Raw genomic sequence first — 27,727 nt, 5'->3', positions numbered from 1 at the left:
GTAACTGCTCACCTTTAGACCTATCCAGCCTTCCCCAGACTTATCCTGCCTCCCACTCACTGCTGTACCGAGCCCCCTCTGCTCAGCCAATCCACTCTGCATCCTCTAGGAAGCTCTGCTGCACTGACCATGTCCCCTCCCCAGCCCCCAAACCATAACTCTATCGGCCTGGTGTGGCTGAGTCATGTGCTCAGCCACCTCTGGCCTGTCTGTCCCCTCACACTGGACCGCAGTTACTCTTCCACAAGAACCTATGCTAAAAAATAAAATATACCTGGTTAAAAGTGAATTTTACCTTAACAATGCATTTTTAAAAAGTATGTCTTTGGGATGTACTTTAGCACAAATAGTGCCTTTGGGATACATTTAAGACTGAAAAAGAAATTGTTTTGTCTTAAGTTCAAATCAAGAATTTTGTTTATTTCTCTGTTTATAAAATTTTTTAAAAAAAGATTTAATTTTTTTATGTGTATATGTTTGTATGTATGCCATATGTGGTCAGGTGCCTGGAAGAGGCTAGAAGAGGGTGTTGGATCAATTACAAGTAGTTGTGAGTAACTGTGTGGGTGCTGGGAACTGAACGTGGACTCCCTAGAAGAGCAGCAAGTTTCCCTAACTGCTGAGCACTCTCTTTAGCCCCTGTTTTGTTTTTTGAGACAAAGTCTCATGTAACTGAGCTGGACTTTAATTCCCTGTGTAGTTGAGGGTGACCATGAACTTGTGGTCCTCTGGTCTCCACCTCCTTGGTGCTCAGATTACAGACAGGTGCTGTCACATCTGGCTTATAAATAGTGCTGGCAACTGAGCGGAGGCTTCATGCCTGCAAGGTAAACCCTTTCTACACCAACTGAGCTCCACCCCAGCCCAGGATTCTGTTTTTATGTTTGATCTACTAATTACCACACTAATTAGTGAAGGACTTTCCTCAGATTGGAAGGAGCATCCAGTGACCGTCTCTGGTCACTCCCCTGCCCTATGCACAAGAGAACAAAGTACCAAGTTACATCAACACTCACCTGTGTTGTAGGCAGTGGGCATGGAGGAGAAGGGGAGGCCCTGGCTGAGTAAACTTGGTGTTGCCACGGAAACCACTGGGGTGGTGAGCGAGTGGGTAGACTGGGAGACCCCAAGGCGCTGGGCATTGTTCTGTAGGAGAAAACTGTCTGTCAAGAGATGGCAAATGGGAGGGCTGTCTCGAGGTGGTCAACCTATACTGCATCTGAACTAAGTCCCTGAATTCCAAGGGAAGGTACCATAGCATGGAGGCCCACAGACTCACTAACACAGTTGGTGTGTTTGAAGGCCTCAAGACTCACAGAGAAAAACATGCACACACAGATTCACTTGCATCTGCACCCAACAGACAGGAAGGCATGGGAGCAGCCTGGAGCTCAATGTCAACACTGCCCTGGTACCTGGGTGGAGTGATAGAAGGAAGAGATGTGGTCTCTCTTGGGCTAAGACCACTAAAGTCTCCTCTGTACCCATTACAGTAGCAGATGTCCCAGGAGATGTATACTGGCATCTGGGAATGGAACGTGGGATCTGGGGTGGCATGTGATTGCATGTATGCACACACGTGTGTAGGGCTGTCAGCTCCATCTGCTGCTGAGTCACTTGTTTATTCCAGCTCCATGCTGGGGCCGAGGCTGCTGGTGTGTTGGCCGCCAAAGCCTGCTTGCCTTTTCCAGCCTTTCTGGCCTCCTGACAGCAAGCTGGGGAGGAAGCACCCTCCTCTTTCCTGGCTGATGATGAGTGTAAGCACAGGAGGGGCTGTGCATGTCTCTAAGTGCCTGTGAGATGGGCTCGGAGGAGGACGGGAGTGAACAGGCAGGCAGAGAAGTCCTTGCTAAGGACAACTCCAGTAGTGACTGCCTCCGGCCTTGGACTTTCCTAGATTTTCTTGTAAGGATTAGGCTTGTGTCTTGGGTTCCAATGTTGTGTGGGCCTATGTGGAGTCAGGAGGCCAGTGGAAACTAAGGGCTTAATTCAGGTATCTGCTTGGGCCTCAAAGGCCCGGGGATAGCCTCATGCTCTTTTCTACATGCACACACATACACGTGTATGAATAAGTGTGGTAACACATAAACATCCATGCACACACAGATGACACATGCATGCCATGTCCAGCCCTTCCTGCTACCCCATTCACCTTAGTATCCCACTCAGCTCTATGCACAGCTCCTGACAACCACACATTAAACACACAGGGAGAAGACAGGTACATAAACTCATGCTACAGACTGAATAACACTGGGCAAAGCTGGAACTCAAAGACACTGTTAACATCTTAGCTGCACTTACCAGATCTAAATGGTCCTCAGTCTGGGAGCAGAAATAAAACCAAAAGGAAGGTTCAGGCTATGGCTCCTGCCCTTCCCATATGGCCACCCCATTCCCCCTATCTGCCTAAGAGCAGAGTGTTCTTTGTGGCCCAAAAGGATATCTAGATAGTCTGTCTATCTGATAGCCATAAAATGCTGTATCCTGGGCTGGTGAGATGGCTCAGTGGGTAAGAGCACCTGACTGCTCTTCCGAAGGTCTGGAGTTCAAATTCCAGCAACCTCATGGTGGCTCACAACCATCCGTAACGAGATCTGACTCCCTCTTCTGGAGTGTCTGAAGACAGTTACAGTGTACTTACATATAATAAATAAATAAATCTTTAAAAAAAAAATGCTGTATCCTGGCCTCCATCAGCCAGATATCATCTGCCAGTCCTTATTCTCATAGTGCAGTGTGAATTCCTTTTACCATCTTTATCATACACCCTTTTCTCCTATCTCCTTTTCATTTTTACTGCCCTCTGGTCAGCACTGCTATGGTCCAAAGGAACTCAGGGAAGAAAGCGTTTCTTTCTTTCTTTCTTTCTTTCTTTCTTTCTTTCTTTCTTTCTCTCTTTCTCTCTCTCTCTCTCTCTCTCTCTCTCTCTCTCTCTCTCTCTCTCTCTCTCCCTCNCTCCCTCCCTCCCTCCCTCCCTCCCCCCCCATCTCTCTCTCTCTCTCTCTCTCAAGAAGTCCTACCTGCTACTAACCTTCATTTTCTTGCTTTTATTCCCACCTCCCAGACCCTGCCAAAGCCCAGAAACCCACTCACCAAATGATGCATTAACCCTTTGCCTCCCTGGGAAGTGATGACCCGCAGATCAGGCTTGCGGCTGGGGGCTCCAAGCTGGGTGTTGTGGGTAGGTGGGGGCGGAGACTTGGCAGGGATGACTTTGTTTAGGCTGTTGCCATTGGCCACAGGGAGGAGGCCAGGGGAAGCTCGGGCACTGACATAGCCATTCCCTGGAAAAGTGAGATGAGAAACAAAAAATGCTGGCCTGCCTCTGTACCTGCCAACTGCCCCAGACAAGCATATCTGTCACCTAGAGGCTCTCAGAGGCATGCCAGCATTCTACATGGATGCTGCCTGCCTGCCTGCCTGTCACTGCCTAAAGCCTTGGTTCCCAATCAGTTGACATAAGTCAGCCTCCAAGCCACAGTGATAGAACCAGAGTTAGAACTGACGTGCAACCATTGCCACTGCCAGCCCCAGGCACTTAAAGAGAGCCCTGCAGCCGTGCTTCTCCCCAAGCCTGGCACGCTTCACACAGGACGCATGACTGGAGTGGGAAGGGTGGCAGGCTGTGACCACCAGAGCCAGGCAACCATTTAGACTGTTTCCTTGCCAGGAACTAGAACTCTGTGTTTTCCATCAGCACAAGGCAAGCTGCCTGCCACCATGGGGAAACAGGCCACTGACTGTTGGTAAAGGTGTTGCTGGCACTGGGGGCTGACGATATGGTCACTCCCATAACTAGAGCTGGGAAAAAGGCATCACAAGTTCTACATTGGCTCTGCACTCTGCCATGTCCAGGTCTTCCACACACAGTATCTCACCCATGCTCACATCAACCCTGTGAGGTGCATGGGATAGACTTTGTGTCAGTTCTGGACACATGACACTAGCTGAGAGAGCTGTGGTGACTTCTCCACAATCATCCAGGTCCATCTTACTGAGGTCCCAATGCTGGGCTCCAGGGCCTGTGAGCAAGGCCTGGAGAGAAGGGGTATGCCTTCAGTCTACAGTCTCATGGCCCTAGTGCACAACCACTTCTACAGTACCCTCACACCCACCCACCTCACACAGGACCCATAATGACCAAACAGGAAACAGGTAGCACTTGGCTGAGACTGAGCTAGATGAGACTGAGCTAGACGAGCCTGAGGTTCAGGAATGTAAGTTGTCCCCACAGTGAGAAATTTCACCTTTCTCTGTCTGCTACAAGCACATGGCTACCCTCAAAGTGTGTTGCTGTTTCTATCCCAACTCCAAGATCACTCTGGGAATGGCAAGAATGACAGGGTGACGTCAATGGTGACATTAGAAGGAGGTCACTAGCCAAACCCCAGCAGCACAGATCAAGAGTGGCTAGCTGTGTTGGGGCCCAGGGGCAATGGTGAATTGTCCTATAGCTCTAGTGTGAATGCCTATAGGTACACATCTGTATGGTGACTCCATAGTAACACGGAGGCCTGTGTGCACGGTGCTGTTCGGGTGCCTACCAATTGTTGAGACAAGTCCTGATCCCAACAAGATGCCCCATTTTAATCTGAAAATGCTGGACCATGGCCAGGTATGGTGGTGCATGCCTTTGATCCCAGCACTCAGACAGCAGAGGCAGGTCGATTCTATGAGTTTGAGGGCATCTTAGTCTATATAGCAAGTTCCAGGCTAGCAAGGCTACATAGTAAGACCTGTCTCAAGAAAAAAGAAAAAGAAAAACAAAAAAACAAAAAACACACAAGAGGGGGTAGCAGGCTAACATTTTCTGATGCATCCTGCTCAGGCCCTGTTATTTCCCTCCCCTGGTCTGAGCCACCCTGTGGAGGCAGCTACACTCACCAACGGGGCTGGGGCAGGCTCCATTAGCACTGTTGAGGTCTCCACCCAGCATGGCTCCTGGGAGAAAAGCAGAGCTACCATGAGCTTTGTCTTGGGACTGAACAAGAAGAGGGGTCTCTGAGGAGTCCTAGGCCTTTTCCCCTCAAGAGTCATACACATACAGAAACACTGCAAAGGGAAGACCCTCCACTGAAAACAGAAGCCCAGAGCCCCTCCACAGCTCACTCCGACCTCAGGGACTCACCCTCCAGCCCACTTACCTGCACTAGCAGGCCGCTGGGGCAGGCCTGGAGAAACACTGTTTCTCTGTAGTGCTGGCTGCTGGGGGGACAGGAGCCGTGGGTCCGTAAGGGATGATGTCACCAGGGAAGGAGTGACCAGAGAGCTACTTGGATTGCTGAACTGCATGGAGCTCTGATTGGACACGGGCACTGTGACAGGCATGGCAAAGTTGGGGGCCGGAACAGATGACTAGACAGGAAGATGGAGGGTAATGTCACACCAGGTCAGTGTCCCCCACATACCCGTTTTGCCTGAGAGGGTAGACACAGAGTTCCTTGGTTCCTGAACTATATCTCCAAAGGCCAGAAGCTTGGGCTCCCTGCCTTCAGCCCTTTGGTAGCCCTGCCTACCTCCCATCAGACAGGTAAGAGCACCTTGCAATACAGCTCTGACCCAAGGCAAGAGAGGCAGGCTCTGCCCACTGCAGGTGGGACTGAATACCCCCAGTGGAGGTGGGTTAGTCCTCAGCCAGGCAGGACACACTGGGAGCAAGTTAGTGCCCTGGGTACAGACCCGAACTCGCATAGTATTGAGGATATGGCTGTGCTAAGTGGCCACCACCTTCTGGCCTGCCGTTAGGAGCAGCTCAAGCCCACCTTTCTACCATCCCTTTAGCAGTTCTGCTTCCTTTACATAAAGCTGAATGACTGAGGCAGGGGTGCCAAAGCACCCCAAGGGGGATCCCCCAAAACAATGGGACAGAGAACTCACTCCACTCCCTTTCCCTCTAGAGACTGCACTTTCTGCTGGGGAGAGGATACTGCAGGTCTCTCTAGTTTATGCAAGAAGATCTTTACAAGAGGGTTATCAAGACCAAGGTCAGGAGGTCCTCAGTGGTCAGTACCAGCCCAAGGATGGCTCAGCATAGTACATCCATCAGAGGCAGCCGAGGGCCGGGCAAGGCTGGGTGAAGCCACACCATGCAGCACAGGAGGCTCTCCTCCATGCGACTACTCACGGCCAGTCTATAACTCTGCATCATCTTATCAAACTCCTCGTCTATCTTTTTATACTTCTCTTCCGTCTGGGGGGTCAGGGCAAACGCCTCGTCCACCTCGGGGCTCTCACACTCCCTGTGCTTCTTGTGCAGCGCCTGGGGGAGGGGCCGGAAGGGGGCCAGAGAAAAGGTGAGGAGGGCTCACCCCATAGCGCCTGAAGAGCCCATCCAGCTCCTCACTGGCCCGCCGGTACTTGTCCTCCAGCAGGGGGCTCTGCTCCAGTGAGTCCTCCCCATCCGGCTCTGGGCTGTCACAGCCGTTGAAACCCTTCTTCCTCAGGGTCTGCAACCGCACACTCAGTCAGCCAGCCAGCAATGGCCCTCCGGCATCCTCCAAGCTCCTCCCCCCAATCCCCTACTCTTCTCCAACCTTCTCTCCCATGGTTCCCAGATGTTCTAGTCCCCCTTCCCCCCAATCCCCACCCAGAGCCATCCTCCCCTCCCTACAGCGTTCCCTGGGGCAGGCATGCTCCACAGCTGTTTAGGGAGAAGCCAGGTCCTGCCGGCTCCCTAGAGAGTGTGCTTGGGGGTGGGGACTCTGCCCATGCAAACCTGAGGTTCTACTTAGGTGAGAGAAACTGAATGGAGACAGGAAAGGACAATACAAGAAAGCACAGAGGACCTGCACTCACTGAGCTCTTTGCTCTCTACCATCCCAGACCCAAGCTACCCACGGTCACTCAAAACTTTAAAGATACCTGCCTTATTGGTTTTCTTTTTTAAAAAAAAAAAAAATCAAACCACATCTATCTATCTATCTATCTATCTATCTATCTATCTATCTACCTACCTACCTACCTACCTACCTGAGAGTATGCTTGCCCTGGAGTGCATGCACACACATGCACATGCCGTAGCACATAAGTGAGAGGACAACCTGCAGGAGTTGGTTCTTCTTTCCACCATGGGGTTCCTGAGAATTAAACTCAGGCTTGGCAGTAAGTGCCTTTACCTAAAGCCATTTTGCCAGCCTTTGCTTCATTTTAATTTTAATTAATTAATTAATTTTCCCAAGACAGGGTTTCTCTGTGTAGCCCTAGCTATTCTGGTACTTGCTCTGTAGACCAGACTGACCTTGAACTCACAGAGTGCTGGGACTAAAGGTGTGTGCCATCACTGCCTGGCTTGTTTTAATTTTTTAAAATTTTATCTCATGTGTGTATGTTTTGCCTGTATATGTGTACCACATAAATTCCTGATGCCCAGGGGGTCAGAGTAGGGAGGACCCCAGCCCTGGAACTGTAGTAATGAGCTGCCATGTGGGTGCCGGGAATGGAACTCAGGTCCACTGGAAGAAAGCCAGTGTTGTTAACCTCTGTACCCCAAACTGGCATCCTGGGGTAAGAGGCATGAGCTGGGTTGACTTGTTTGCTCACAGAGGAACACTTAGGCCAGCACTGCTCCGTCTGCAGAGTAGCCAGACCACCTGCCTAAAGTCACATGGCAAGGAAAGGTCAGAGCCCAGTCCCTTAACATTTCACAGATGACTCTGAAACAGAGGACAAGAGCCACACAGACCCACAGAGCAACAGGACGGAAAGGAGACGGAACAAAGAGGAGACACAAGAAAGAATAACATACAGGATGAAGGAAGGAAGAACTAAAAGAGCATATGACAGCAGGACGCTCCTCAGACTGGCAGATCACAGACTGCCTAAGTTAAGCTGAGGCCTGGTGTGACTGTATGTCTCATGCCTTTGCTGTCAGGCCCCCTCCTTCCTTGGACCCTGGGTTCAGGAGAAGAGATGGGTTTACACATGGGCAGAGGTGGGCACTGGCGCGCACCTCGATGATGTCAGCATTGGTGCGGCTCTCGTGCGGCTCGTTGTACTCGGTGTACTTGAGCAGCACCTTGTCCATGTCGGTGCTGGCATACTGGAACAGCTTGTTGGAGTGGTTGAAGATGATGAGCGCGATCTCGCAGTCGCACAGCACACTCAGCTCGTAGGCCTTCTTCATCAGCCCAAACTTCCGCTTGGTGAAGGTCACCTGCAGGAGAGCATCGTGTGGCCAGGTCTGATAAGAGTCCCCCTGCCCATAGACATAGCCTCTACCTACCCTAGCCATGGTTAATGGAAATCCATGGTCTAGAAAGGAACAAAATAGCACCAGAGCCAGCCTGTGTGTGCAGTGGGCTGAGGAGAGCAGCACACCTCCCAGTTGAGGAGGGGGAGAATTCTTGCTGAGATGAGGAAGCTGTAGGTGTGGCAATGGTGTGGGGCCCTGGCCCATCTCAGGCCAGCGAGCTAAGAAGGTACACAAAGTGCTCCTCTCTCTGCTTAGACCCACTCTCTATTGGAACCTCCCGTGAGGCTCTGGGTTGCCAAGAAAACTCTCTTTTAGAACTAGTCATGGGTGACAGAGCTGGCTCTCTGTCCTTGCTCACCTACCACAAGGGCTCTGGGACCTCCTCACCTGGCGGTTCCGTTCATCAGTGATTCGCTGGATCTGAATCTTTTTCCTCCCCATCTTCTCCGGGGGTCCTTAGTGCCAGAGAGGAAGGGGCTGCTGGGTGGTGATCAGGAGCCTCACACTGTGCTCATGAATGTCTGGGACTAGTGATCAGTTCATGGTCTGCAGAACACCTATGCACAGCCTCCTGGGAGGGGTCATAAGAGGACTGTTAGACACCCAACCTCCCAGCCTGGTTTAGGATGTAAGCCAAATTCATCACAGCCTGTGAGAGACTGGTGGCAGCTCTGCCCCATCCCCAAATTGTGACAATATTGGCTATAGAGGAAATGCCCCCCTTCCCCATACCAGATACAAGTTGGGCTCCCACTGGGACCAGGGCTTAGTCTAGGCTGATTCCCCAAGTCATTGCTGTACTTAGGCTTTAGGTCACACAGAAGATACAGGGCTCTGAAGGTCTGCTTCTTGGAGAGCACCCACACCCTGTTCTCTATAGACCTTGTTGGGCTGTATTATACATTATCTTATGTGTTGTACTCTGCCGACCTCCTACCCACCACACAACCTGGACTAGTGGAGGCTCCTAAGTGAGAACATATCGAGCTAACGTCTTCCCATACTGCAGGCGGCGGGCAGAGAGAGGATGCTCGATGCTTGTAAGGGTGAGAGGCGTCCCAGTCCAGGTTGTCACCACAGTCCTTACTTACATGGACTCAGAATCTGGGATCAGTGGAGGCTGGAGTTATAGCGTGCGCTCCCTAGTCAGAGCTTGTGTACATGAGTGCGCTTCATTTGCTCAGCCCAAGTACAGTTCTGTTTGAAGGGTGTTCTGCTGCTTAGACAGACAAGCTACTTTTGGGCCAGAGGGCAGCAAATGTCTTTTCCAGAACACCTTACACTGGGGACTGAATCCAGTGGTCTTACACATGCTTGGAAGGTGCTCTGCCTAGCTGCATTCTCAACCCCCATTTTTCTTTCTTTCTTAACCCCCATTTTTCTTTCTTTCTTTTTTTTTTTTTTTTTTTTTTTTTTTTTTTCGAGACAGGGTTTCTCTGTATAGCTCTGGCTGTCCTGGAACTCACTTTGTAGACCAGGCTGGCCTCGAACTCAGAAATCCGCCTGCCTCTGCCTCCNGAGTGCTGGGATTAAAGGCGTGCGCCACCACGCCCGGCTCCATTTTTATTTCTTGAGCTAAGGTTTTGTTAAGTTTCCCAGGATGGCTTATGATCCTCTCCCCCCCGCCCCCCCATAAGCTATGGTCACAGGCCTACATCACAAAGTCTGGCTTTTTTCTCTGATTACTGTGATGCCAAGTGTGGAAGCTAAAGTTTCACACTCCCTAGGTAAATGCTCCATTTTGGAGTTTACTCTGATTCAGGTAAGAGTTTCTGTAAAAAGCCAGAGAGTCAGCGCTGCAGACTGTAAATTCTTTTGTACTGTTTAAACTCTGCTAGAAGCAGGCAGCCTAACTGACAAAGACAATGGGAGAGTAGGTGGGTGTGGTAGCTAAGGTCTTTAATCCCAATGCTTGAGAGGCAGAAGCAGGCATCAGTGACTTGAAGCCACCCTGGTCTACATAGTGAGACCCCAGCCTTGACAAAACAAACCTAAATAAATAAATAGATAGATAGATAGATAGATAGATAGATAGATAGATAGATAGATAAATGGAGAGGGGAGAGATACACAAGGAAACTGAAGAGCTGGCTTAGCATTTAATTAAGAGCCCTTGCTGGTCTTGTAGAGGACCTGGGTTCAGTTCCTAGCATCCATTTGGAGGGTTACAACTATCTGTAACTCCAGTTCCAGGGGGTCTGATGTTATCTTCTGGCCTCCACAGACGCTGCACATGCGTGGTGAACAGACACACAGGCTTTAGGAAGCAAGAGGCTCCTCAGCAATAGCTGAGTACCAGTGGCTGCTGAGTGGAACCTCTGCCTTTCTAGCTCATTCCACAAGGCCTAAAGGTTACAGAGTAAGTGAAGTAGTTGGTTCACTGGTTACCTGACTATATAGGATGGGGAAGGGGAGGTCTGGGCTTGCTTAAGGTCATCACAGATTGCAGGACTGCCCCTCACGCTTGTCTAGCTTCCACTCTAAGCACCCACAGAGAGCATCTCGGCTCCCTTGTCCTAAAGGAAGGGTAATTTGTCTGCATGTATAGAAGGTCACCAAAAGAGGGAACCAGCACCTCTCCTCTTGCTCTGATATCTGAGGAGTTCCATAGTCCCTGGCCTTCCTCTGGTCACTCCCCACATCCCAGACCAGCAGTGGCAGCCTAGAGCTCTGTATGGCCCAAATCTGGTCTCTCTCCAGGTCTGTGACCCAAATTCCTGCCCAATCTACTGTAGGATCTCCATCCAGAACCTCCAGGCTTTACCATAACTCTCAGAGCTACCCACAACTGCCCTCCTTGGGCTGGGGAGCTGGGAAGGCACAATGGGGCAAGGGCTGCGGTAAATTGGCCTTTTTTAGGCGTGGGTCTCTCTGGCTCAGCCTCGGAACTCCAATCTAGACCTACAATGTGGGGTGCTCTGACTCCCCACTGGCTAGGTAGCTGTCTTCCTTCTTGTCCCTTTCTTGTTTCCTGCTCTCCACCTTCAGACCATGAACAGACTCTTTTGTTTGTTTATTTTTCTTTGTTTTTTGAGACAGAGTTTCTCTGTGTAACCCTGGTTGTCCTGGAAATCACTTTGCAGACCAGGCTAGCCTTCACAGGCCTGCCTCTGCCTCCCAAGTGCTGAGGTGTGCACTACCACCACCCAGACCATGAACAGTTTCTTGACGACAGAACCTCTCTCCTGCTTACAGCCAGGGCCGTCTCCTAGTGAGCTGTCCCAGTGTTTTCACAGTTTTCCAAAAATCCAACCCAACAATCTTTCTAGCATTATCAATTGTGCTTCTCCTATGAGCCCAGTTCCCCAAGGTTGGAGATACGTGAAGCAGGAACTGAATCTGTCTTTTTACTATGCTATTGCCTGTAGAAAAAGCTCAGGAAATACCTATACAAAGAAAATATTATGAGCCTGTAGAAGTCCTTCCTGCAGTCTAATCTCTGTCTGCCCTGCTATTTTCACTGTCCTCTGTGGAATTAGAACCTTCTACCAGCTGCCCTCAAAGCCTATTAGTTCAGACATCACCAACTCTCCAACCAACCCTGCCACCCTCATCCTCATCCCTCCCTACACTCAGCTAGCTGGTGCAAAGGGTGAGACTCTAAGTCTTCTAAGGAGCAGCCCTGAGCACATGGAGATGGAGAGGATGGGGTTGCTTAGGCAACTGTCGCCTGGCAACCAGCTCCCTGGCTGATCTCCTACACTGCCCCCCCATCCCTGCCGCATGCTGGGGGAGCTAGGATATGAGAGAGATCATGGCTGAGAAGGCAAGGAAGCCAGAGAGACCTAGTGAGCATCCTTTATCAGATGGAACCTGTCTGTCTAAGAGGCCAAGTCTCAACAACCCTGACTCGCTCTATACTAGCTCAGTCATTTATAACCCCATGCCTCCCAGGGTCTCACTCACTGCTACTTTTCCTCGGCCAGGACTACCCTGCCAGAGGACAGACCCTGCCTTGGCCAGTCCTTCCTCCTAGCTAACCATAAACTCTCTTACAAAGCAGGCTCAGTCCCCTCTGCTGTCTGTTGCACATTGTTTTAGATTCTTTGGAAGCCCTGGGGCAAGAATATGAACTCAATCTTCATTCTGGAAAAATGGTGTTTGGGGAGATGGTCACAAAGTACCCCAAACTGACCCCATTCAAGGTATGGAGCTGTCCTGCCCAAACTTGCTCAGTCTTATCAGGAAGTTTAATGAACACCTGGACCTGCCTAATTAGTCTTCTGCTCAACAACCTAACTAACTGCTAGGAGCCAGAGGCCCGGGCATCTGCTCTCCAGATGTAGGCTGTGCTCCCGCCTAACCTAGCCAGCCCCTCTTTTCTGAGGCTCTGGTCTTTGGGCTGCTGCTCTTCTTCTCTCCTCCCCCTTTCAACCAGACAGGGTTTCTCTGTGTAGCCCTGGCTGTCCTGGAACTCAGTCTGTAGACCAGGCTGGCCCTGAACTCAGAGATTTGCCTGCCTCTGTCTCCTGAGTGCTGGGCTTAGCGGTGTGCACTGGCTGGGCTGCTGCTCTTCTAAGTCTAGTCTGCAGCTCTGGGCACTCATGCTGAGGTGCCAGGCCCCAGGGGCCTTTCCATCCTGACCTTACAGCAGCAATGGCCCTCGGTAGGTTCTAGCTGGGCAGGGTGGTATTACCCGCAGGCTGTGACAACAGCAGCAGAAAGGAGAAAGCACTGGCTGGTGAGATCTGTAGGAAGCCAACAGCAGGGTGGCCATGGGGGCAGGGAAGTCTGGGAGCTAGGATCCCATGGTAACTGGCACTGTTTATATGCAAAAGAGGGGCAAGTGAAAACTGAAGGGGTGCTGGATGGAGGCCATGGAGACTAGGCCCATCTCCCTACACACCTCTTGTACCTGAGCAATACCAAACCACTCTGGGGTTTCAGAATGAGGCACCACAGTTCCTGTGTGAAGGGCCTGGGTGGAGACGGGAGTGAGGTCAAGACAGGTTCCTGTAGCCACTGCTGAGAAGCCAGGGAGGAAGCAAGTGCCTTTCCCCCAGTCTCTTCCTCCCTCCACTCTTTAGCAGTGTACCCCCATTTCTGCTCCCTCACTCCTTTCTGCCCTGAGCACTGTCTGTGTCCTGGTGTCCTGAGGCTCTAAAAAGCTGCATGCATCAGATTCTGTAGCCCTATACCAGCAGGCTCCAACAGAGCAGAGGCCAGAAAGGCCAAGCCCTGAGCTCTTCTTGAAGGGAGTGGGAGACAGCTAGGGAACTGCTCTCATTAGGCGCTCCCCCTCCCTTCCTGGCCGCTGGGGGGCCTCAGGCTGGAACTAGGGAAGGCAGGCTGCACTGAAGACAGCTGTCACCCTCCTCCACCCTCTCCCTGGTAGGGCTGCAGGGCATGAAATAAGCAGCATGCTGGGGGAGGGGGCGACAATCCAATCCACCTGTCACCCCCACAGTCGGGCAGCCTGCTTGCTAGTGGGAGGAGGTGTGGGCAAGGTGGGGACAGATGCACAGACAGAGGAAGGAGACAGAAAGGGGCCAGTGAGGCAAAGGCACAAGACTGGGAGAGCGACTGGGCTGAGCAGCCAAGGGGTGCCCCGGCAGCCTGCCCGAGGGCACCCTTCAGGTCCTTGCTTTTCCTGGCCCCAAGCTGCCTTTCTTCTCCACAGTTCCCATCGCCATCCAAAAGCACAGGCCCAAGCCCAAGTTCTGTCAGGCTGACTACCCAAAACCCGGGTTCCCACCAAGTCCCACCATCCCCTCCCCCAGACAGCAGCTTGGGGCTGGGCAGGGGCTATTTTTAGCCTGGGCAGTGAGCTAATTTTAACTCACCAACAGGAGACCTGAGGGCGGACTGGTGGAGTGGGGGGGGGGGCAGTCCAGGAAAGCAGGGCTTGGGCGGGGTGGTCCCAGGCACTGTGGCCTGTAAAAACAGAAACTGACTTGAGAAGCACCCAGGAGGCCTAGGAGCTCTCCCCTAGCTTCCAAAGGGCAATTCTCCCATACTCCGCCCTCAGCTTCCCACCTCTCCCATCTAGCAAACCTCTTGGGAAAGTGTTATCCTGTTTTCTCCAAGAGGGGATGTTTCCCCTCCGCGTCCCACTCCCTGTCCTTCCTGTAGTCTAGCTCTCACTCCCCAGTAGCAGTAGAGTGCTCCCGACCCTCCTCCTAGCTAAAGTTCTTCCCATCCACAATACAGTTCCCAGAGCCACCCCCTGGGCCTAACTATTAGGGGCTACTGAAGACTGCGTCCTGAGGTCAGGCCATGAAGAAAGGATGAGTTTGCAGGGGCTGGGCTGGGCTTTTCTAGCCTACTGAGGTGTGTGCCTAAATTAAGGCACAGTTTCCCCCTATCCCACCCCCCAACAGAGGGGCAGAAGGGTGAGGTTCCCTGGGAGAAAAGTCAGCCCTGCAGTAAAGGAGAAGTGCCGGGCTAAGCGGCTGAATCTTCAGCCGGTGAGCTAGGCTAGGTGGAGGCCAGAGGGAGGCTTCCTGGAGCCTCTCCAGGAAATTTTCTCAACTGTCACCCCTAGTAGATGAGGGAGAGTTGGCTTGGGGCCACTCTGTTGGGGCCAGTGCCAGGTGGAGCACAGGAGGTCCTGGTGATAGTTGCAGTTATCAAGGTTCCCCCAAATACTTATGAACCCAGAGTTCGGGGCCTCTACAGGTCCTGGCCTTGGTTAGGCCCAACCAAGGTCACTGTTACTAGTGTGGCCCATTTTTGAAATCCAAGTTTGTACTTTGCTTTAGCTCTGCCTAACAGGCCAAGTAGCCTGACTCACTGGTGCTCATTTGCATGGTCATTTGCATAGTGTCTCCACCCTTATTCCTCCAAATTCAACTTCCCACTCCCGAGTGCAGGCCATCCAGTGGCCCTCAAGACCTCAGAAATGGTTCCATCCTCTGTTCCAGAAAGCAACCCTCAATTCACAGGGATGTGGCCGGAAGCTCCCATCCTTGGGACCTTCATTCCTGTCTAGAGAAAGGATCAGAGGCACATAGTCCAGCCAGTAGTCTCAGGGTGGGGCAGCAGCATCAGGCCTCTCCAATCCTGCTCCACTGAGTGCAGCACAGTTGACAAGAACTACATTTCAAACAAGACTTTAAAGGCTGGGTCCTATACTCATAGCAGACTCTGGGGCTCAAGCTCACCTTGTCAGAAGTTAACCAACCAAGACCAGGACATATGGGATCATGACGGTGCTTGCTCCTACCATGGATGCTTGCAGACAACCAGCCCCTGAGTACCTGTCAGCCTAACCTCCATCTGTCCAGTTACAGCCACACCCTCCATACGGAAGCCCCAAAGCCTCTCTACTCTGGGAAGTCTTTTCTAGTAGTCCTATCTAACTATTACCCTTCTCTCATAGCCAATCCTGCCATGGCAACCTTCGGCCCACTTCAGCCATCTAAACAAGAAAAGCCCGTGGGGGATCTTGGCCATTGGATGCCTTAGTTGAGGAGAGGTGGGGGCAGTTGGGACCGTTGGTGTGTCACCTTCCACCTCCCTACCCTACTTCCCCCTGGGGTCTCAGGAGACAGAAGTGAAAGTCGCAGCTGGGGCCTTGAGGACAGTTCATCTTGACAGGCGTTGTTGGGATGAGCATGCTACTAGGGCTGGTTTAGGACTGCCTGCTAGTACAAGTGGATGCTAGCTAGATGAGTTGAAGGACTTCCCATGGAAATGAGAAGAGCAGGGAAATCTGAGCAAGACTTGGGCCACAGAGCAGGATGGGGAATCTTAGAAAAGCTCTCTCCTAGGAGGACCACTTTTTGTTCAAGCATCCAGGAACAGATCAAGGGCTGAGCCCTAATTGCTGGGCTTCTGGCATGGGGGAATGTGAGGCAGTGCAGACTGAAGGGCCACCCGCACTCAGACAGGCCAGGCTAGAAAGAGGCCAATCCAATCAGGGAAGGCAAATCCTCCTGGTATTGTGACCTCAAGGAGTACCAAGGGTTTAAAGGAGCCTTGGGCAGTGGCTTGGTCTCTAAGCCCTAGGCAGAAGGTGGCAAGGTGGCTCTTATGAGGATTAGCTTACTGCTTTCAGGAAAGACACTAGGTGAGGATGGGGCCTAACCCAATGGGCCCTGAGCACCCTTGGGCAAACACACTCTCATCAAAACATACCTTCATCAAACAGGATTCACTGTTTGTCAGAACACAGCAGGGACCCTCTGACTTTGTCAGCATTGACTGTTGTCTGTGCATTGGCCTTCCTCTGAGGGGAAGCTCTCAGGGGCTTTTACAAGCAAGGCTCACCCCTGGGAACAGGTGAAGATTTCCTTTAGCCTTAGCTCCCCACCCCCAACTGCAGGCTGACAGGTGGGGGAGAAGAGTAGGAACAGCTGGGCCAGGACACCTGTTCCCCACCCCATGCCTAGCCAAAGGCTTGCCATGGGGACCATACAAGGGGAGTTTGCCAAGAGGCAGGCAGGTGTGGGGGCAAAAAGAGAGGGGTCCAGATGTCAAGGGAAGAGACAGAGCAAGAAGCACCCTCTTCAAGATGCATCACCCTCGCCTACAGTACAAGACAGAGAAGAAAGGCAGGTAGGGCCAAGGTCAGCCCTCTAACTCCCTCGCTCAGAGCCCCTACTTCACATTCCATCTACTGGAACAGGAAGAACCCAGAAAAGAGGTCTATTCTCCTTGCCATCTGCCCCCACCTCCACCCTGTTGAACCTCTTGTCTTAGTCTTTATTCATCCAGGCTTCAACCCCAGTCTGGGGGAGGAAGACAGCACTAGGAATAGCAAAGGACCTAGGACCTAGGATGTTTGCAGGGCAAGTTTTAAGGACAGGAGCCGGCCATGCCATCCCAGGGTCTGGTGGTCCCTTCCAAGCCCCTTCCACTCTTTATCCCCGCACCTTACGTTTGGCTAAAGATCCTGATGGAAGGTGCACCTGTGACACTCTCACTGAACCCATCTTCTCTAGAAAAGGCAGGAGCTGGAGGGAGATAAGGCTGTCCCCACCCCACCCCACCCCCGTGCTCCCTTCAGACCTTCAGTCCCCTTCCTGTCTGCCCCCAGCAGCTGGTCTGGGGGCCTCTGTGTGTCCCTGACTCCTGCTCCAGGGCTTTGCTTTGGGGCCTCTTCTGTTGATGGGGACTCTTGAAGGAATTACTGTCTCAGGAGTCAGAACAATACACCCTCAAACTAACACTCACTCTCTCTCTCTCTCTCTCTCTCTCACACACACACACACAAACACACACACACACACACACACACACGACCTCCGAGTGCTGTACCAGCCTAGACTTCGTGCTCCTTCAGATGCCTTCTTTCTTTCCTTTCTTTCCTTTCCTTCCTTCCTTCCTTCCTTCCTTCCTTCCTTCCTCCCTCCCTCCCTCCCTCCCTCCCTCCCTTCTCTCTCTCTTTCTTTCTCTCTGTGTAGCCCTGGCTGTCCTGGAACTCTCTCTGTAGACAAGGCTGGCTTCAAACTCAGAGATCCACCTTCCTCTGCCCCTCAAGACTGGGATTGAAATCGTGCATCACCACCTCCTGGCATCAGATCTCTTTTTGACAAGAGCCCTCAATGCCTCGCAATAGACTTTTCATTACATAACTCCTTCCCCTTTCAGCCTCAGTTTCCCCAAGACCAAAGACCTGTAGCAGACAGAACCCTGCCCATCCTAGGATCTTCACAGAGATAACAAATGGTACCCCCCAGATCTGGGGATCCCCAAAATCCTCATTTTTGTGTCTGAACCATGCACCCTGTTTTAAACTGGGTTGTGCATGGGTGATGCTGGAGGGGCAAGTTAGGGACAGGCAGGACACGCCTTCCCTGTGGCATGTTGTCTGCCCAATGCTAGGGGAGTGGCCCCAGAACACCCAGGGGCACCAAGCCAAGGTCAGTGACCAAGCCTAAAGCTCAGGGCCTCCCGGGAGGGTAAGTTTAAATGAGTAAATATGGTCCCGCCTGGGTGTGGTTTGCCACAGGCCAGAGCTTGGGGCAGGTCACTCCCTCCAGTACCCCACTCAGAAGGGGCTGTCAGCCACAGTCAGCTGCCTCAATCCATGCCATACTAGCAGGACTGCAACTCTGTCACTGGCAATCGGAATAGGGGTGGCCTGTGGCCTGGGCCTGGACAAAGCAAAGGTAGATGTGAATGCTTTGAAATCCTAAACCTAGGATTTGCCTCAAAATGCAATGGAGTAGCTTCCCTCATGGAAACTGGAGCCAGTCAACAGCAAGGACCATCAAACACAGATGCCTAGGCCACCAAAAGGGAGCTCATGCACACCTGGAAAGCTGAGGCTGAGGTGGGAGAAGGGACAACTTACCCAAAGACTCAGGCCAGGGTGGGGGGCAGTGGCAAGCCAGGGAACAGAGCAGCAAGGGAGGGTGGAAGTCGGCCAGTGCTCCCTGACTCACAAAGCATGCTCTCCACAGACAGGCCCTGCCTGCCCATCTGTGCTCTGACCTCAGCCCCTGCTTCCAGCCCAGGCTCTCTGGGTTTTGTGAGCCTTTCGCCTTCCTGCCTCCAGTCCCTCACCACCCCCCACTCTCCAATCCTTTAATCATCTTTACCACCACTGCCCCCACCCCACCCCCCACAGTGCAACAGCTGCTCTGTGGGTGTCGCACCCCAAGGGTGCACTGCACACCTTCCCGCATGTGTTCCATGTCCTGCTGCAGACTGCCATGTGCAGCTGGGCCCGCAGGAGCCCCTCAGCAGGATTTCTGGGGAGGGGGCTCAGAGGTCAGTCTTCCCACAGCTCCAGGACAACTCCTCAGAATATGTTTTGTCCTAGGCAGGGAGAGATGAGAAAATATTCCAGGAGCCAAATAGCACCGGCCCACTAGGCCAAAGGTCAACAGCCTTTTTAGCAGAGTCACTGGAGAATGCCTGAGATTCCCCTCTTTTTCCTGGCCAAGTTAAAAGCTATCTTTTCCCTAACCTGGTTTCAATGGGAAGTTCTGATATCCAGGCTCCATCCAGCCTTCTCTTAACTGTGCAGAGACAATGTCAGCCACCACACAGCCAGATGCCTGCTTATATAGCACAGCTTCTAGCAGCTAATGCCACCCCCTCCCCAATGAGTAAGTCACCAAACTAGGACAGGAGGAGGACAGAGAGGGTTAGCTGGACTCTGGCCCCATAAAAGCCACCAGTGATTACAGCGATGCGGAGGCTGTGCGGCATGCGACCATTCCTCCTTCCCACTTCCCTGTAAAGGGAGATAATTTTCTCAGGCCAGGGGTCCTGGCTGAGGTCTCAAGGTATGGGGAGAGCCCACCACCACAGATCCACAGCCCTAGATCTGACCCTGGCCAATGGCTTTGGACCTGCCTCAGATCATCAACCCCATTAGGGATCCTGGACAACACCAACTGTACTTGTGACTCATAGTGCCCCCCTTGTCTGGAGCTCTTCTGTAGGCCACACAATTGTCTAGGTAGGGGACAGAGAAGTGGAGGCAACAAAGAAAAGCCATCCTACCAACTCAAATCTAGTGTGGGTGGCAAAGTGTCCCAAGGACCTGTGCTAGGCCAGAGAAACCATGGAGAACAGGAAACTCAGTTGGCACAGAAGATAAAGCTGGGAAGATGGACAGACCTCCAGGCCAAGGACATAAGGGCCAAGGATGCTGCAGCATAGGCCCCTTTCCAGAGCAGGGTCAGAGCGGGGCCTCAGTGAACCTAAACCCATCCCCTGGTCCAGCTCCCAACCTGGAGAGACTGCCTCTACCTTTCCCAACACACCACCAAGGAAGACCAGGAGAAGAAAGAAAAAAAACCTGCTGGAGAGAGATTATATAACGGCAGCCAGCCAGCCTGTCACATCGCCCAGCCTAGGAGGTGCACTAGAAGCCAGAGAGCCAGAGCAGAGAGCTGGGGCCCTCCAGCCCCATATCACCACACAGAGGGGGATGGGCAACCGGCACCTGCCTCCTGTCCAAGTCCCCCACACCCTGTTCCAGCCACTGGGCTTAGCAGAGACAGCACGAGCCCTGTGCCCATCCCCCAACACAAGGCTTCCCATACTTTCTGGCTGGGTCCTGTTTCTGCTCTAGGCTCATGCTTGCATGAGCAAGGCTTGTTGTGTCTTTATTCTTAATCTTTAGAGTCTCTCCCTGCATGAAATATATGGCAGAAGGATGGAAGACATAAGTCTGATACAAAAGCTGAAGTGTGATCTTAAGTAAACTGCTCTACCACTTTGGTAGGTATGGAAATGAATGAAAGCTCCTGACTCCCTAAAAGTACACGCAGCAGTCACACACAGGGTATATGTATGAAGGGCACAGGAGTCACAAACAAAGAACATGACCACTGAAATCCCAAAGCCTCAGTGTCCATTTCTGGGGTATATGGGAAAAGCGCTCTACAGAAGCTCCAGAATTCCCCAACCACCCTACATAACAAGGTTCTCAGCCACTCCCACAATCATCCCACCCCACCCCCATCCTGGAAGACGCAGGAAGGAAATTCATTCACAGGCAAGGCCATGGGAGTTGGGACAGCCAGGCTGAGCACTGGGGCTCGGTGGCCAGAAGCCAGAAGCTGGGTGTCTGAGAACACTGACAGGTAACTCGCCAATGCTCCCCTCGGCGGATACCTACCGCGGATACAGGGAGACGAATAGAAGGTGGACAGCTCCCAAGGCCAAGCGCACTCAGTAGGCTCCTCTCCGAGATCCGGCCAGAGCAGCCCAAGGTCACCGTCCCAGACGGCAAACTTCCCACAGTCAGGCAGCTCAGACCCACTGAGGGCTAGGGGGAGGGGGAAGATCCACCACTCACACAGCCAAACAGGCCTCGGAGGAAACTCACACGGGTAGGGCAGGGGACGGGATCCACCCACTGTACTCCCCTAGCCTGGCCCCAATGTGAGGGTCAGTCGTAGGCAGAACTGGCACTCAGGACAAGCTGGGTAGTCCAGGGCCACTGGGAACCTCGAGGGCTCGATGGAATCTCTGGGAGGCCTCCCTGCCCCATCTCTGAGGTGGGAGGCCGGGAGCACAGTAGTCCCTTGGGCCAGCCTCACCACTCGAACCCCACTCGCACTGACTCGGCCCGCACCGCACCGACCAAGAGAAAGGCCTGGAGAGGTCCTGCCAGATGTTAACAGCTGCAAACTACTGTCCAGGGGTTCTCCAGCCGGCGTTGCTGACACGCCCGACCAAGGGGGCCCCCACGGGCGCGAAATCGCGGCCGGAGCCACGTGCGTTGCGCCCGCCAAGGCGCGAGGCGACGGGGGCTCGGGTACCAGGCGCGGCTGTCACAGCAGACACCCCAGCACCAACACTGCCTCCGTCGCCCCGCCCGGCCCGGGACGCTCGTGCCAGGGCGCCCGTACACCCCTCGCGCTCCAGACCACCCTGCGCCCGGCCGCGCGGCGTGGGGGGAGGGGTTCTTAAAGGGGCCGACGCGCGTCGTGACTCACCAGCCCGTGGGGGGACGGGGTGTCACGGCGCCCGGAGCCTCGGCCCGGTCCGCCGAATCCTCGGTTACGCGAAGCCGCAGCTCCGACGGGGAACAGCGAAGGCGCCGCGTCCACGCGGCCTGGGCGGCGCCACAAGGCCGGGACCCCCTGGTGCGCGCGGGGGCGGCGGCAGCGGGCGGCGGGGACGCAGCCGAGCGCCCAAGCCGCCTCGACGGTTGTTGATATTTTGCTTCCTTCCTCCTTTCGGGCTCCAAAGGCAACTCCTCCAGCCCCAGACTCGAGGCCGACGTAGGCACCGCGCAGCCTAGCTTGCGAGATGGGAGGGGGGGAAAGACGAGAGTGATGGACAAGCAGGGGGCCAATGGGAGGGCCCCGCAGGGCGGGGGGCGGGGCCTGGCAGGGAGGCCTGGGACGCAGCCCCGCCCCCTGCCCGCGGCCTGCGCCCCACCCCTCTGGGGCGCGCGACCGCGGCGCGTGGAGCCCAGATCCCTCCGCCTGCGGGACAGAGCGAGGCTGCGGGGACCTCAGCACCCCAGCTCCAGAGTTGGCAGGGGTCTAAGTAAATAAGTTCTGGGGAGATAAGAGTGTTGGGAGGCCCCAGCTCCTACACTTACTGTGTGACAAAGCTCCGAAGCCAGATCGCGCGCTCTTATCTCGTGGTTACCTGGGGAGCTCCGCTGCTCCCTCTACCTGTGACAGGTCCCCTCCTTTCCCCTGACCCGGCTCGGTTGACGCCCAGACATTTAAAGCTACAGTGCATAATTCTCGGGTGATCTAATCTTTTAGTGCCTGCGGGCCCCAGCGCACTTAACTACGGAGGGGGCAATTTAAAGGGGCGGGACCCAACCACTACCTCCCTTGCCTCACAGGAAACATCCAGAAGCCTTGTCTTGAAGAAATATAACTCTCTCTCTCAAAAAAAAAAAAATCTTTTAAAATCCCCGATGGCCTCTGGGCGTGGTGAATTTTTAAGTGCTTCACAACAAGATTGTGCGCTCCATTGCTTCTGGACATTTAACCCGTCAGACTTCCTGTCCAGCATCCTGTCACTAACAAGTCCTCGGCTGGCTCTACCTGGAGTTTGAGGAAATGACAGAGTCTGGCGTGGACTTCAAAGCTTTAGCAAAACAGAAGCAAGAGGTTCTTCAATAAGCTAGGGTTTGCTTTACTGAACAAAGTCCCTGTTCTGGCTTCTTGTGGGAGAGATGAGAAGAGGCGACAAGTGGTGGGTTAGAAAATTTATAATCTCGGAGTCAGTTTTGGTTCAAATTTTTTCACTATTTCTGAAAAGAGCAAAGCACATTTCTTAACTCTCCATCCTCTTGGGTAAGCTGAAGGTGGTAAGGCCAGGTACAGAACTCGTGAATTTGGTGTGAGTTCAGTTCCCAGTAGACTAGTACAGTGCCTCGTGTTGCACGGTATGACCCACACGGGCTGCTTAGCTGAAAATGAGCCCTTTTAGGCCCTGCGTGAGTTCAGAAAAGGCTCATAGTGGGCCAGTTCAATAGGACTATTCTGCAAAGAGCTCGGAGACGTGTTTGTACCTCCTTAAACAGGAAGCACGCAGGCTTCTAGTCCCTCGGCCTCCCTTTTCAACCCTTCCTCTTTGCCCCTCCTTCCAGAAGCCTGATTTATGTAGGATCACACATGGTCCCCAAATGTTGCTCCTTAGTTTTCCTAGTAGTATGGGGGTGGGGGCACTCCCAGCACAGAGCTGCCAGTACTCCTTGAGCAGTCTGGTTTGCCCCCAAGACTTGAGTGAAGGCATCTGCCCTTCCCCAAGCCCTGGGAGAACACAGCCTTGTTCCTGCTTGTGGCTATGGTGGGAGCAGAATGGGAAAGTGCCCTCCCAGTGGGGAACCTCCCCTCACTTGTGGCCTCTATTTTTAGTGCTTCCCCAGGCTCTAGCTGGAGAAACCGTTTAGTCATCAGGGTGTTTATTTTTCCGGCTGTTTCCGACGTCGGGAAAAGCAGAATGTTGAGACTGGAGAGATTCAGGGCTGCTGGAAAAGACGTCTTAGGAACAGGCCTGGGAACACAGCCTTCAGGCCATTGGGTCCCAGATTGTAGGAAAACAAAACAGGATGGGCCTGGGACAGCTAAGCCCTCAGGAGTTTTCAACCTGCCTCAACCTTGGAGGCTCTCCAAGCTAGAGAACCTAACTCAGTTTGAAGATTGTTTCTCAAAACATAACCAAGGCCAGAAGAAAAAAATTTTCCCAGAATCCCCCTCCCCAGCCTCTCCCTAACCAACTTGGTGAGCCTCCAGCGAGCCATGATCCCAGCCAATCTCAAATATGAGGCTGGCCGTCCATGGCTGTGATTGGTTGGCTGGCCTTCTTTAGACCTGGAATGTTGAGTCCTTTAAAAAGGAATGAGGAAGGAAGGTGAGTCACCTGGGGAAGGTATTAAAGGACTAGCAGGAAGAAAAGAGCTCCCAGAGCTCCGGGGAGGTGGGGGCCCTGGACACTCACTGCTGACTTGACAACTCACAGGAGACCAGAATAGGGGGCAGTAACACTACAAGTGGGACAAAACTCAGACTGTGAAAACGTCTTGGGAGAGGTCTTGATTTCCACGAAAGACTTAAAAGGGCCAAGGTAATGTTGGAAGTTAGATGAAAATTGGACTTCCTGAAAGTGACTCTGAGTTCTTTTCTTCTGGTCCTTGAATTTCCCATCCCAGAATCCTCTGGGTGGCAAATGACTGAGTCTCGCGCTTCCTCTCCTACCTCTGGCTGTGCACCATTTCTTGTTAATCAGTTTATTGTGTTAGCGTACCATGCTGCATGTTTAGAGGTCGGAGGACAATTCTACGGCATGGATCTTCCACCTTTCCATTTGTTTCAGGATCAAACTTCCCCGTGGCCAGGCTTACATGGCAAGCGCTTTACTGCCTCAGCCATCTCGCCCATCTGTTCTAAAGAAAATTCACCTTCCAGCCCTGCTGTAAAACCTAGATACCCACCGACGTCCTAAAAAGAACACCCTGTAAACTCACCTGCATCTTCACAAGGCTATCTGGCAAATAAAACTTAATCCTCCTTTATCCACCCCTTCTCAAGCTTCTCCAGTTCACCTGAACTGGAAAGGTCCCCGTTCCTCTCAGCACCCTCTTCTACCTGGCAGTCAGTCCTTATTCAACCTAGGAAAAGTGCTCTTGCCTTCCCCTCTAGTCTGGTGAGCTGCTTGGCAGACCCTCCTCCTCTCACCTTCCCCTCCCCTGCGCCATCTGGACAGTTCTCAATCCCCACCTCCACCCGCGACTCCACCACCGAGTCATCCTTCCTCCAGTTTTTGGATAATCACCGCAAAGACCCCCAATTCTTCCCCGCATCTGCCACCAAGCTTGCGAACCGGACCCTCAGCAGGTGGGCGTGTATTTTCTCCGCGGGAAGGTGGGACGCTCCACTCCGCCCTTGTCTCCTCTGGACGCACTAGCTTGCTGGGTTTGTTTAGTTCCTAAGGTATTCCTCACCAGCTCCTGAGTTCCTGCGGGGATGCAGAGCTGGCGTGGAACGCGCTTAGCAAATGTATTTGCGCAGCACTGTGAGTCAGAATTGTGCAAACTCTGCTGAATACCTCATTTCAGCATCCATAACCATGATAGATAAGGACAGGGGTCGAGTCTGGGGATCCTTCAACTCCACTTCAAGCCAGAATTGGGGTAAAGGGTAGCAGAGTCCGCCAGAAACTTGTCCAGGTCCGTGTGGCACAGTAGTACCCTACGCTGAGAACCCGGGTGCCTGGGACCAGACCTGGGGACAAGAGCAGAGGCCCCTGGAGCTGAGGGACAGCGAAAGGTGCCAGAGCGGTCTCGGGTCCGTGTACCCCCACAGGAGCTCCCTGCCCCCGGCTGGGCAGGATGTGGTGGCAGCTGCAGTTGGGTGGGCAGGATGTGGGGGTGGGGGCAGACAAACACAACCTTACAGTAGTCTCCCCCCCACCCCCAGCTTCTGCCTCCACCCCCTCCGGGTCACGTGCTCTCAGCTTGGGCACCGACGGACTATTTCTCTTTTTCCGCGGAAGAACATATCAAACTCATCGCCTTGGACTTAAGTTGTATCACGCCATTTTCTTGCCTCTATTCCCAGCCTAGGGCAGAAAGTTTGCCCAGGACACATTAATGTAAAGCGCGAATTAACTCGAGAGGCCCCTTTAAATGCAAATGAATCGCTTTCTTGCTCCGCTCCCCCCCAACCCCCATCCCAACTTCTCTCCTCGTGCCCAAACTCCACCAGCTGCTATTGACGTCAAGCATGCGTCAGCATCGCCAGCCCAACCAGACAGCACGTGGGGGAAGAAGGCAATCTTAAAGGGCCAGTAGCTCAGGGCCTGTTACCGGAGAAATGAAAAGCGAAGTGGGGTGTTAGAAACTATAGGAACAGGAGGAATTGCAGGGGAGACATTCAGAAGGACTGCAAAAGGCCGACGAAGTGGCTCAGCGGATAAAGGTGCTTCGGTACCAGCCCGAGAAGCAACTTCCCAGAGTTATCCTCTGAGCTTCACACATAACATCTCTCATTACAATAGCATACAATACTAATAAATATTTTTAAAAAGAATTTCTGAGAGTAGGAGAGTGTATTCTTTTCCTTTTTATTTGTTTTTGCTTTTCAAGACAGGGTTTCTCTTTGTAGACCTGGTTGTCCTGGAAACTCACTCTTTAGATCAGACTGACCTCGAACTCAGAGATCTGCCAGCTTCTGCTGGAGTTAAAAGTAAGTGCCACCGCCACCCGGTGGCGCTTTTTTTTTTTTTTTTTTTTAACTTTCTATTGTGTTTGTGGAGATCAGAAGACCACTTGTAGTTGGTTCTCTCCAGCTTGTGGGTTCTAGGGTTCAAACTCAGATCATTGGGCAGTTTGGGGCTGCAAGGCTCTTTACAGCGGAGCCTCCATGCCATGACCCCTTTTAAATCCTTTCTTTGCTCAATCTCATTCTCTCTCTCTCTCTCTCTCTCTCTCTCTCTCTCTCTCTCTCTCTGTGTCTGTGTGTGTGTGTGTGTGTGTGTGTGTGTCTCTCTCTCCCCCTATCTTCCCTTCCTGTCTTCTTCCCCTGTAGGTCTTGAACCTCACACATGCTAAGGACACAATTCTTACCACTGTGCCGCATCTCCAGCTCAAGAGAGCGAATCCTAAAGCAGGCTTTGCCTTTGGGAAAGAAACCCAGGAGCTGGAAGAGCAGGTTCAGTCTGAAGGCAAAGGAGGCATGCGCTCTAGCTGGGTGGAAGCGCTAGATAGGGACTCGTGGACTAGAGTTCCAGGACAGCTTGCTGTATATAGTGAGTTGCCGAACAGACAGAGCTACATAGTGAGACCTTGTCTCCAAGCACATGAGTGCAGTCTTTTCCCTCACCTTATTCAGTGTGTCTGTCCACAAGTGTTGTGCCTCCAGCTAGTGTAAAGAACAGAGTAGTCGCCCAGTTAAGTATTTGTGGGTGGGAGAGTTGAGCCCTGTGCAGGCTCACCTTTTTCAAGAGCCTCTCCTACCTCTTTCAGGCTCACAGAGCACACACTCAGGTGATCTTGCTTTTGAAATACATACAGCATTTTCTGAGCAGCTCTTGTCTTCTTCCCTTAGAGCCATGCGCAGCCAGATCCCAGCTTCAACTGTTATTAGCTGGCTGACCTTGAACAGTGTTACTTGCTGTGAGCATTGAATTGGGCAATTTCAGTGGTGCTTTTAGCTTGTTTATTTGACAGGGTCTCCATCGTGTGTCCCTGTGGCATGAAAATCCCCCTGCCTCTGCCTTCAGAGTGCTAGTTTTAAAGTGTATGCCGCCATGCCCAGCTAAGCAATTTTTTTTTTTTTCTAGACAGGGTTTCTCTGTGAGTCCCTGGCTGTCCTGGAACTCACTCTGTAGACCAGGCTGGCCTTGAACTCAGAAATCCGACTGAGTTCTGCCTCCCAAGTGCTGGGATTAAAGGCATGTGCCTTATTGTGTGTGAGGGTGTGTCAGGCTTGCCTGTAGAGGTCAGAGGACACAATCTGTGGAAGTTCAAACTCAGGTCATCTGGCTTGATTGCAAGTACCTTTTACCCAGAAAGCCGTCTCACACGCCCTTTAAAAAGTAATTATTAGCCGGGCATGGTGGCGCATGCCTTTAATCCCAGCACTCGGGAGGCAGAGGCAGGCGGATTTCTGAGTTCGAGGCCAGCCTGGTCTACAAAGTGAGTTCCAGGACAGC

The 27,727-nt window shown here is 52.7% G+C and overlaps 1 protein-coding gene across 7 annotated transcripts in view; it reads right to left on the bottom strand.

Moving 5' to 3' along the window:
* Mef2d (myocyte enhancer factor 2D) overlaps positions 1 to 22,322 on the bottom strand; it is a 30,380-nt gene extending 8,058 nt beyond the window's left edge. Inside the window, exons 1-11 of one of the 7 annotated variants that reach the window (XM_029474976.1) lie at positions 22,155 to 22,311; positions 21,541 to 21,844; positions 18,759 to 18,901; positions 8,582 to 8,765; positions 7,952 to 8,155; positions 6,312 to 6,449; positions 5,148 to 5,358; positions 4,888 to 4,944; positions 3,097 to 3,287; positions 2,305 to 2,325; positions 1,017 to 1,146 (exon numbers count right to left, since the gene is read on the bottom strand). In XM_029474976.1, coding sequence (XP_029330836.1) covers positions 1,017 to 1,146; positions 2,305 to 2,325; positions 3,097 to 3,287; positions 4,888 to 4,944; positions 5,148 to 5,358; positions 6,312 to 6,449; positions 7,952 to 8,155; positions 8,582 to 8,635 — 1,006 coding nt within the window. In that variant the 5' untranslated portion in view covers positions 8,636 to 8,765; positions 18,759 to 18,901; positions 21,541 to 21,844; positions 22,155 to 22,311. The other 6 variants (XM_029474978.1, XM_029474975.1, XM_029474974.1 and 3 more) reach the window with 6 other exon arrangements.
* Between the last annotated feature and the right edge of the window lie 5,405 nt (positions 22,323 to 27,727).

This window comes from Mus caroli, chromosome 3 (genome assembly GCF_900094665.2).
Source record: "Mus caroli chromosome 3, CAROLI_EIJ_v1.1, whole genome shotgun sequence".
Classification (NCBI taxonomy): Eukaryota; Metazoa; Chordata; class Mammalia; order Rodentia; family Muridae; genus Mus; species Mus caroli.
Note: the sequence above shows the minus strand (reverse complement) of the source record. Positions and strands in the feature narration are given on the sequence as shown.